At 32.8% G+C, this 12,500-nt stretch overlaps 1 protein-coding gene across 1 annotated transcript in view; it reads left to right on the top strand.

The window, feature by feature from the left end:
* Nucleotides 1-8,835: 8,835 nt before the first annotated feature.
* Nucleotides 8,836-12,500, top strand: part of LOC145268131 (uncharacterized) — a 150,903-nt gene continuing 147,238 nt past the window's right edge. The window contains exon 1 of the mRNA XM_080123355.1: nt 8,836-9,064. Within this exon, the coding sequence (XP_079979481.1) occupies nt 9,036-9,064 (29 nt within the window). The 5' untranslated portion in view covers nt 8,836-9,035. The remainder of the gene's footprint in view (nt 9,065-12,500) is intronic.

The following is a 12,500-nucleotide window of genomic DNA, read 5'->3' as shown; positions in this document are numbered from 1 at the left end:
AAAGTGAAGCCTCGACAGTCGAGCTGTATATTTGTTTCATTTCTTTTTACGCGCATTTTATCTTTCTTTTAATATTATAATGGAATTCTTTCCCATTTCCTTGTACCTATTTGTGAATTATTCCACGGATTTCTACCTTTTGGATTACTTTAGATCATCTTCCAATTACGCGGTTCCCTTGGATTTTACTTGTGCGATTGGAAATTTAACTAACTTTCTTGGATTCTGTATCTTTGGATTTTACCGTCATTGGAAATTTTACCCTTCACCAAACTATCCATTCACGTGAAATCACTCTTTTATCCATCCTATTCCCTCTGCTTCACTTTTTTTTATCAAGTAAGATTTATGGCTTACTTGTAGTTTCATTTAATACTTTTGCAAGCAAAATCCGATCCCGTATTTTGCTAAATCCTACCCTTTGATGAAAAGGAAAGTATTTCTTCGAAACTTCGCAGATTAAGGACTATCTATTTATTTAGTGTTTCCTTTTTAAAATTAAATATGTATTAACTCTTTGTCAAAGTGTTTTTAACATGTTTGTTTTTTTACTTGTTCTTATTATAAGCTCTATCTCCTATTTGGTTTTATCGAGCTTTTACATCTGGTTGAGATTACTTTATAAATATTAATTCTTTAATATTTATAATTTTCTTTAGTTTTGCCATCTATAGATATATATTATATATATATATATATATATATATATATATATATATATTTAATTATATACATATATATATTTATATATATGTGTATATATTTATATATATATATTTATATATATATATTTACATATATATATGAATATATATATATGTGTGTGTGTGTATATATATATATCTTCTGTGAAAATATTCTTTATTCATTCTTATTTCTTTTTTATATATACCAATTCTTATTTTAGAAACTCAATGTAATTATAGAACATATAATGAATAAATGACAAAAGAGTATATTCCAAATTTCATGATATTGTCCATCTTACAATTTATTCTTTTAATTCAGTTGACAGTTACAATTCTTGACAGTACCTGTTTCGTAGCATAAAATCAATCACTTAATTATTATATCAATCAGTGAATCTATTTTGCCCTAAACTCATCAGAAGAAATAGCAAAAATCAATCCATCAAAAGGAAATAAAATGCGTTTGGACACGATTAAAAAATCCGAAAATTGGAAGAGAAGTTGCAAAAACCTTATAGTTTTCTTACATTACGCCATTTTGAATTTATTTCCTTTTGGTGGATTGATTGTTGCTATTTCTTTTGATGAGTTAAGGACAAAATTGATTCACTAATATATATATATATATATATATATATATATATATATATATATATATATATATATATATATATATATATATATATATATATATATAAAGCTACCATTCGTCGATGCATGGAGTATTTTGCCACATCTGGGCTGGTGCATTTGCTACTAGTCTCTCCCTCTTACATAGGGTCCAAAAAAAAAGTATTCACTCTAATAGGTCCCACTTTGTCAACTAAACACCAATCCCTGTCCGATCGCCGCAATGTTGCGTCACTGTGCCTGTTTTACAAATATTTTAATGGAATGTGCTCTGATGAACTTGTTGCCCTTGTGCCCTCTCGACGTATATATCCCCGACAAACCCGCTTAGCAAGAAAATAACACCTCTTCACTGTTGAGGTCCCTAAATTCCAGAAAGCATGCTACTCTAATAGTTTCTTCTCTCGAACAGCTAGACTTTGGAAGTCCATTCCTGCTACCTGCTTCCACGACTCTATTGATATGCAAAAGTTTAACTGTAACGTAAATTGACATTTTGCTAATTATTCCTATGCATGGTTTCAAATAGTAGCCCCTTGCGTCCAACTGACGATATGCCTTGTTAGGGGTCAACATGAGTTTATATATATATATATATATATATATATATATATATATATATATATATATATATATATATATATAAAGACAAACAAACAGACAGACAGACAGAATAAGAACTTTCTGGTTATTTTTAGATTTTTTTTAGTTATTTTTTAAATATTTGTTTTGTTATAATTAAACGGAAATAACACTGTATGGACGAATGCAGAGTTACGCCCCTTCTTTTAGATGGCGGTCATTTGAATATAATTTCGATTCGGACAAAGTATTTTATTGAAAAAAATTAAACTGAATGACATTTTTTTCTTCTTATCGATTGGCTGCAACGCCAATCGCTAAGAAGAATAAAATGTCATTCAGTTTAATTTACTAATAATATACTCATATATTTTTTTGTAGAAAGGAACCGATATGTGACAATGAAACGGCTGACTTGACCTTATATATTAGATATATGAGCGAGTTTATGTGGATGCACGCGTGCGCACGCGCGTGTGTGTGCGTGTGTGTGTGTGTGTGTGTGTGTGTGTGTGTGTGTGTGTGTGTGTGTGTGTGTGTGTGTGTGTGTGTGTGTGTGTTAATGTGCATGTGTATATTTAAACCGATCCTAAATATATGCTATGTTATTTTAAAGTCTCCATTTCTCCGTAAAATGCGCGTGTGTCAGAAAACCGATTCCGTTAAATCTGAGAAAGGAGAATGTGGAGAATTTTATTTTGTTATGACAATTTGACTACGTAGAGTAAAAAAACAACAAAGCTTTCAGTGTCGAACAGCAACGAACACTTTTGATAATTTTCCAACGTTATCTTTCGGGCGTGGACCTTTAATACAAAGTCTTGTTTTATAGCTGTCCGCCAATCAACGATACACGTGCATATTAAAGCATGCACAATCTCTGTGATGATTTTAAAAAGCGTTTATTGTGCACATAAATCATTTTCAATATAATCTCCTCCCATTGAGGATGCACTTTGCACAGCACTTTGTCAGTAATAAGTAATAAGTAATAAATAATAATAATTAATAAATAATAAGTAGTAATTAATAAACAATAAGTAATCTTCTCTTCTATCTATCTTCTTTCTTCTTCTATCTATCTTCTTCTATCTATTCTTTCTTCTTCTTCTCTATATAAATAAAATGAACTCATTTTTTCCAGTCGGATTTTGACCTTAATAGGATTAAAAATCAAGATATTTCATGCAAATATAATATGCACAAACGGCAGAACAATATCTGAGGTGTGTTATAGGCTTATTATTTCTCAAATTCCTCGATAATCTTAGATTTCTATACTTTTTCTGCTGAGAAGTCACGGCCAAAATCGGTTAAGATCAATGGAAGTGGTAAAATATTTTCTCTCTAATAAATTCCTCCTCTCCCTGCCACCACTTAACACCGTTTGGGGATCGTTCACAAGGAACAGTTGAGAAGAGAACACCGGTTTGGCTTCGTAGTTCTTTCATGTTAAGTTATTTAAAATCACTAAACTAAGCTACAGTGCTCTGTGGCGTAGTGGTTAGCGTGCTGGACAATTCACATTATATTTTCACGTTCGCGCCGACCTACCGTAGTCGTTTTTTTTTTTGTTTTTTTTTTTCTAAACAACTGGAATGGACTTTTCTTGGTGGCCGAACTGTTAACGTTGCAGATGTTTTTTTTGGGTTTTTTTCACACTTTATTTTCCTACTTTTACTCATGACTCCGGATTTGATCCTTCCTACTTACCTACCATAACATTTTTTAACCCCCCCCGTCCCGGAAACAAACACTCGGGCAACGCCGGGTACCCCCGCTAGTAATTAATAAATAATAAGTAGATAAAAACATTGTTTATTAGAATTTAAATTGTATGTTGTAAAAATGTGTAAGACTCTAACTGGACTAGCAGTGAACGGGGCCTTTTCCGGGAGCGTGGAAAATAGAATGGTTACAAAAGGGTGTAAACATATTTCTTTTAACCCCCCCTCTCTCTCTCTCTCTCTCTCTCTCTTTATATATATATATATATATATATATATATATATATATATATATATATATATATATAAAGAGAGAGAGAGAGAGAATATAATGCTCCCTATCTTAGGTTGAGCATTTGAGAAGCAAATGCTCAACCTAAGATAGTAGTAGTGGGTTTAGTTCCTGAACTGAAAAGAACGGGTTGATAATAACCGACGAAAATATCAGCTAGAGTTGGGGCCAATGGGCTTCCCATTGAGATCCCATCGACCTGACTATATAATATGAAGCTAAACTCCACTGATTTATTACACATTACAAGTTTTGTAAATATTTTCTTAGAAAACTGGGGAGAAGTTACGCGACCACCATAGAGTGGGTCGGTGCAAACACGTGTAGTCTCATCCAATGGTACATTGGTAAAAAGACCAGAGACATCAAAAGGACACATAAAAGATGTCTCCGAACCCGAACCTAACCCACTCAAGTACTCAACAAACCGGAAAGACTCAGGTATACAGTGCGTAGTGTATAACTCCCGCACAAGTTGCAAAATTTCTAAAAACCACTGAGCCAAAGAATGTTGGGCATAGCCTATCATAGATAAAGTAGGTCTCAGTAGGATATCTTGCTTATGTATTTTAGGTAGACCGTAAAGTCTGGGACGTAATGACCCAGAGGGTCTAATCCTGTCATTAACGTTAACGTCCTTGGAAAAATATTCTTTTTATATAATGCAAGAAGACGTTTTTGCATTTTGATTTCATTTTTGCAAGTATTATCCGCCAACTCGATAGGGCTAAGTTTACGGAATTTAGATGCATCGTTCAGAATTAATAACATTTTTTCGACGTTGTCTGAACGATTCATGATCAAGACTCCTCCACCTTTGTCTGGTTTACGCATATAAATATCAGAATTTGATTTTAATTCTTTAATGGTTTTAAATTTTGTTAGTTTTTTTTATTATTCAACCTGATTGGCCATTGGCCTTCCTTCATTGGAATATTTTGCTGTTACCTATTTTTGGTAATAACGATCTTGGATCGTCACAATATATATATATATATATATATATATATATATATATATATATATATATATATATATATATATATATATATATATATATATCTGAAGCTATTATAGTTCCATAATTTTTCTTTAACCTTAACGTGATGTTAGGCTTATAAGTGTATCTTTGGTAGTTTCAGAGCTTTAACCGAACAGGCGCTGGAAAATGTGAATAGGATATTTTTAACTATAAGTTTTGATTAACATTAGCAACTTTCCTTGGCCATTTTTTTTAATGAAATATAGAGTCAGCCAGCAGCATCTTATCTTAAAGATCTTTAAACCATGCTACACGTTAGACATGGCAAAGTATTTTCTCCTCTAAAATAAAATAAAGATTTTCACCTTTTTTTTTTAACTTTCGAAAATGTTTTCTTGCCTGATAAGATCAATAATAATCGAAACAGTCTGAACATCGTAGTAAGATATGGCTATATTTACGTAAAGAAAGTTATATATATATATATATATATATATATATATATATATATATATATATATATATAACTACTTAATTTACTCACATAAAATTAATATACGAAAGTATAGATTTATGCGTAAACTTTAAGTATTTACTTCAAAAGTGCTCAATACGTAGGTAGAGCTAATTAGTAAGTTATAAAATGTATATGGCGATTAAGCTACACTTACTTACTATGATAATTATTAAATACCTACAGACACTAGTGTTTCATCCTCTCATGAATCATCAGTGCAGTGTGTCACGATTAACACCGGCCGATAAATTCGAACCCGGCAACAGAAGCCATCTCTAACTCCATTAGCAAGGACCTAGTTCATTCGGCCACCGATTAACGGTGGTCGAATGGATTAGGTCCTTGCATATATATATATATATATATATATATATATATATATATATATATATATATATATATATATATATATATATATATATATATATATGTCCTTGCTAATATATGTATATATATAATGTAATATATACATATATATGGTAATATATATATATATTTATATATATATATATATATAGATATAATGTAATATATATATAGATATAATGTAATATATATATATATATATATATATATATATATATATATATATATATATATATATTACTTCATGGTGAAGTTTTAGAATTCAAGAGGTCCGTTGTTGAGGCTAATACTTGATTGCTATCTGAGATAGATATATATCCGAGTGTTTAATCAAGATTCTCATCTGTTTGTCCAACGTTCAGTTAGTAATAAAGTGAAGAACATTAATTTTTCTCTCACTAATTGAACAATTTATAGTTGTGATCTATTAGTCTTGTCGGATTCCTGGACAAGAATTCATCTAGTCTGCTAGAGTATCCAACAGAGCTGTTACTAGAGGTAACATCACTAGGAGTTGCACTGTTATTTTATAGGTCAGCGAAGGAATCTTATTTGGGCTTCAAATATTATGATATTTTGAATATTTGGTCAAACTTTACTTGTAGGGTGAAATATCCTTATGTCAGGTTGTCCTGACAAACCCTTATATGGAGAGACCGAAGACACTCAAGGATTGTGTCTAAAAGGTGAGTCAAACTATGTATAGGTAGATATTTTCTCTTATTTTGTCCGATGTTTCTGACAAAAGAGGAAGAATTGCTATTTTCTGAATCGGAATATAACCCTCTCACACATATTGCTGGCTGCTACTGTTTTAGCTTGAAATAGTATTATTTTTAGGTTCGTGGGTTTCTTTTTGTCCTACAAATCAAAAAAAAAAAATTTCACAAAAAAAATTATTTTTAAAAATTAAAAAAAGGGAGGGGGTAATTAAAGATAAACTTTCTGTTATTTTTAACAATGTTTAAATGCAAAAATGTTGCCTAAATGCTCACGATATATGTGTGTGTATGTGCATGTGTTTTCGCTTTTTGTTTCATTTTACTTCAGTTGAAGTTTTCAGAAATCAAGGGGTCTACTACCTGGGGTTAACACTTGAAATCTATATGAGATACATAGATATTCGAATGTTCCATTTAAGTTCTTTATCTCTCAAACACTGAGTTAGTAAAGAAATTGAGAACATAATTTTCCTCTCCCCAATTAACTATTTTCATACGTTGCAGTATATCGTTTATTTTGGTCTCTTGGTCTTACTGGATTCCAGGACAAGAATTTATCTAGTCTGGTGGAGTATCCAGCTTTGTGCTATTACTTGAGGTAACATCACTTGGAGAAGGTGCACCCTTCCTCATAAAAGCTAATGTGAGTTAGCCATAGTGAGGAGATCTTATTTTGGCTGCGAATATTATGTGATTTTGAATATTTGGTCAGGGTTTACTTCTAGGGAAAAAGTATCCTCATGCCAGGTTGTTCTGACAAACCCCTGTACAGAGAGACCTTAGACACTCGAAGACAGTGTCTAGTAGGCATCCAAATTCTCCCTAGTAGGCATTCAAGTTCTTCCCTGTAGGCATTTAAGTTCTCCCCAGTAGGCATTCAAGTTCTTCCCAGTAGGCATTCAAGTTCTGTATGAATTACGAAATATAAAACTGTCTGAGTTTTCTGATCCCATCCCTTACTCTAAAGCCAAGAAACCACCATTTCTAACAATTCTTTTAGATTTATCCATTAAAAAAAATACAACTCAGGACATCTAATTAAGACAAGTGTACAAATTAACAGGAGTATTACTATCCCTTATATGCTAATGAATAATGCCAGGTTTACCGCTTTTGGACGGGCCGGCTACCTTTAGTTCTTAGCTAGGTGAGGTCAGCCAAATAATTGTGGACAAATAAATAATTAATAATTTATATACGATGAAACATACAGAAAGAGAGGATCCCCACCACCACCACCACACACACCTTACAGGCACACCTACAATAGGGGGGGGGGAAGAAATATAGCCCAACCAGCCAGCCAGCCAGCCAGCCAGCCAGGACTAAGATTGTCAGAATATAGGAAGTGTGTGGGCTTCTTTCTGCCGCCTGATGGGCGAACACCACCCTCCCTCACTCACACACATGCATCACACATACATACGTACATATTTATTTACTATTTCCAACCCCGATTCACGTAAAGACGTTAGTATCCCTCCTATGTTTATACTTACCGTGCTCTCTCTCTCTCTCTCTCTCTCTCTCTCTCTCTCTCTCTCTCTCTCTCTCTCTCTCTCTCTCTCATTCAGTAGGATACGACACTAACTTAATTCGGTCGACTGTTTTGTTAAACTCGTTATTTGTCGGAACGGAATGACAACACGCCTCTAATCTTGTTCCGGACATAACTAACTGACCACAAATAAATAAAATAAAATAATTTTCGTTTGTCCGTTGCAATGCATGCCTGTTCACTCCGGGGCGAATTATTTGGGATTGACTTTCCTTCGGCAATCAACAACAACAACAACAACAACAGCAACGCAAACTTTGTCTAGACGCGTCTTCGTCTAGGGCGGCCACTTGCTGCTTAGGGTCTGTTCAGGGAATTATAGTCGGTCGACACCAAGCGGACAAACTCCACGAATTTGAGTTTATGTTTACACGGACTCTACATCAATTTGCCTGGCTCTACTCAACCATTGGGTTCGGGGGACAATATTTAATTAACCTACCGTTTATAATTTATGCATCTACCTACCCCCAAAAAAGAGCAGGTACCCGAATAAGGAACCCAAATTACTCGGCGGATTTCCATGGCTATAAGTTTTGAAAGAAAAGAAAAAGGTATTTGATTTTTAATAATAACCTTTAGTAAAAGAAAACCAATAAATTATAAGGAATTTTAAAAGTTACTAACATCGGAGATTACTTTATTGGTTGAAAGTAAAAAAAAAAAAAAATTTTAATATTAAAAAAATAATAATAAAAAAAATATATGAGAATCGAATTACCGGCTGCAAAAAAAAATTGTAACTTAAGTTAAATGTAGAATTCATTTTTGAAATAGGAAAGAAAGAAAAACGTAGGTTACAAAAAGATCAGAAATATATACATGTTTATAAAAGAGAGAGTTAGAAAAAAAAAAGAAGACGCACAAGACAATTGTTTTCGGATAAGGAAAACTATGTACGGCAGTCCGGGAGGAGTGTCGTCCATATGAGACTGCATTACTTTTAAGAAAAAAAAAACACTTAGCGGACATGATGGCAATAAATATCACGGAAACAATGTAAGTAATAAACACGCATCTTTTTTTCTTTTTCTTTTTCTTTGTTTAATTTGTGACATTATTGATATCATTCGACATTGTTATTATCGATATATTGAAGTGGTTAGCTCCTAAACAAAATAATTTAAAAACAACAACAACAACAGAATACAAAGTAAAACTAAAAAAAATCCACAAAAATCAGGAAATAAATTAATATTCGAACAAATTTGTGCAGAGAACTAATTCGACCTGTTACTTCTGATCAAAGAAGAGACAAACTTAATCGATAAAATATGAGAGTCGCTTTGGGAGCCAACTGTTTCAATATACTCATTACTGTTATTTTTATTATTCATTTTGTGGTATCAAGTGTTACCAGTTATTTCTTTTTGAAAAATAAAACTGGTCTTTCCGTAGAGTCTGAGTGATAGCAAGTCTCCCTAGAATCTGCTAGTTTGGGCGGGTTTGTCTGTTTATTTTTTTAAATCCAAGAGGAGTGTGTGCCGTTTGTCTGTGCGTTTATTGTTTAAAATGTAATTCTTTGCAAACCTTCCAATAAATTTTATTATTATTATTATTATTATTATTATTATTATTATTATTATTATTATTATTATTATTATTATTTAATAATAATAATAATAATAATAATAATAATAATAATAGCAGGGAGATGCCCGACCTTGCCGGTCATAAAATACGCTTAAATAAGTATATTTTAATTCATGCAGATTTCGTATTTATTATTACAGAGCCAATTCTCTATTAAATATTATACTGGGCCTAATACATGGTATTTATTTCAAAAGTAAAAACAAAAATTATTTGGGTACCATTAGCTAAAATCGAAGCCAAAACATTTAGCGTTCCAGCTGCGTTCCCTACCGTTTGAGCTAACACGACAGACAGATTTTTAAAATTTAATTATGATTAGTTTTACGCATGCGCAAACTAATACACATATATCGGCAAGTTGAAATGAACATTTTGCATTTCAACTTGCCGACATATGTCTGTACGTATTATTCATCCATCCAAATATAGATTTTACTCATTATAAATCGTCAATGGTGTGTGATGACTGGGGCTATGACAACAGCATATTCTTTTCATTGTTTTGACTCTCGCGTGTGTATCCGTTGATATCATATATGCTTTTATATAGAGTGATGTGTGGTTCTTGGTTGATTAACTGTGTCTAACTGTGTCGGATATATGCTCTCGAGTATATATGTTCTGTTTATTTAAGTGTAATGTCAGCAGTAGTTTAAGAGTTTATCGGTTAAATATTTTCACACACGGACACACATACGTACAGCTACAGTTTTGTTTATATAGATTATTACTAGTGTTAAACCTGCGCCAAAAATGACGCGAAAAAATAAATGCTTCGCCAGTGTTCGCACTAATATTCATTAAAAAAATCCTAGAATTACATCAGTAATTTAATTTTTCATATATAAATTCTCAGTATTTAATTTAAGGAAAGATAAAGCACCGACCGTTGACTTTTTATTTAGGGTGAAAATTTTCTTTATGGATTTTTTTCGGACGGGGGGGGTCTGACTTGTTATTTACTCCCACGCTTCTCTTCAACCAATTGAAATAGTTTTGTTGGTTGTTTTTGGCATATCAACCTTTTTCAGGTTATTTAATGCCGAATCTAGTTATTTTGAGGAACGATTTTTAATGGAGTATATATATTTTTTTTTAAGTCAGATTCTATTTAACCCATAGTTGGGACCCTAACAGGTACTACCACTCCGGGTCAGAGTGGACCTGGGAGCAATGGCAATTAAAGGGTGGCTCCACACTCCCCAAGGCCCGCAAGGTGGGGGCCTCACCATCGGATATAGTTTAAGGTCATATCCAGGACCTGAAATGGTTTCGTCAAGGAGCTATAAAAAAAAGTCACATTTTTTTAATGTGCCAATTTTTGCGTGGCGCGATGAATTTTAAAAATTTATTTTGAACATTATCGCCTTCAATACTAATGTAAAACAAATACTTGTTGAATCATCGCTTTCAAGACTAATGTAAACAAATATTTGTGGAGTCATCTTCTTGGATAATCAATTCCTCTTAAGTAATCTTTTTGTCCATTGTTGTCCGGTTCTCTCGTAGATGCGATTATCGTCCAAATGACGATCTCTTTAACCTTATCTTCGAAATGACTCAGACTCACCCGCCGGGATTTGATAAGCGATGACATAGCCAAAAAAAAAAAAAAAAAAAAAGGGTATCTTCTGTTCGATTCTAGTTGACGAAATATGATTGGCGCTATTTCTCTTTCCTTCTTACAAGACTTTCCAGTTTGTTTAGAGTGTTTTGGTTCACGGCATATCAACCCTTTTCGGATTATTTAAAACTAAATTTCGTAATTAAAAAAAAAAGAAGTTTTTATGCTTTATGCTCTTTATATCTTCACATATTTATTCATCGTGTTTGGTTTGGTTGTTTTGTTGAGGGAAATTGCTTTTATTTTTTTGTGGATCTGCAGAACATGCTTGAGTTTTGCAAAGGGAGGAGGAAAACAAACAAAATAACATCGATATTTGATGCGTTTTAGGTAAGGACAGCCTGCTCTGGTCAACCAGGCAAAGATTTCCAGGACCACTTTCCGTAGAACAAATCTATTTATTGCTTCTTTTTTTTTTAGGGAGGGGGGTAATTATGGCCTGGTGGAACAACAAAACCCCTACCTTAAAATACTTCTATTCTAGGAGTTTTGAGGTGTGCTGAAAACAAATATCTCATATAAATTTGGGGCCAGCAACTAGATTTCACGATACTAAAAAAATGTTTTTTTCGCATGTTTCATGTAGCAATATAAAGCGGCGGCCATATTTGTCCATATTTGTCAAATTTTCCTGGGTTCCCATCTTAATATTTTTCTTTACAATGATTACTTAAATAGGTTTTCGGGTATGCTGTAAACGAATATCGTATTTAAATTTTCTGCAGATAAGTAGTTTTTCGGATATCAAGCAATGTAATTCTTTGTTATAAGTGGTGGCCATTGTTGTATTCACAAGCATACTGCGGTGAAAATATGTGCGCTTAGGCGTACAACAATGGTCACCACTTAAAGAATTACATTGCTTAATATCCTTAAAACTACTTATTTGCGTAAAATTTAAATGCGATATTTATTATTTTGAAAATCCATTACGTACGTCGATTCTGTTTTGAACAAATATGGCCGCCCCGTTACGAAAAATGCGGAAATGTATCTTTTCAGTATCGTAAAAATTAGTTTCCGATCCGAATTTTAAATGCGATATTCGTTTTCAGCACATTCGAAAACCCTGGTAAGTTTTGTGTTGATCTACCTGGCTACAATTAACTTTTTTGTTTGTTTGTTTTATTTTTTGTTTTTTGTTTTTTTTTGTGGGGGGGGGGTTGTATTTTGGGGGGAGGAGGATAAGGGCATAAATTGTTGTGGTTATTGTTG

The sequence above is a fragment of the Euprymna scolopes genome, chromosome 4 (assembly GCF_053919585.1).
Source record: "Euprymna scolopes isolate OS-2025 chromosome 4, ASM5391958v1, whole genome shotgun sequence".
NCBI classification, from domain to species: domain Eukaryota; kingdom Metazoa; phylum Mollusca; class Cephalopoda; order Sepiida; family Sepiolidae; genus Euprymna; species Euprymna scolopes.
Note: the sequence above shows the minus strand (reverse complement) of the source record. Positions and strands in the feature narration are given on the sequence as shown.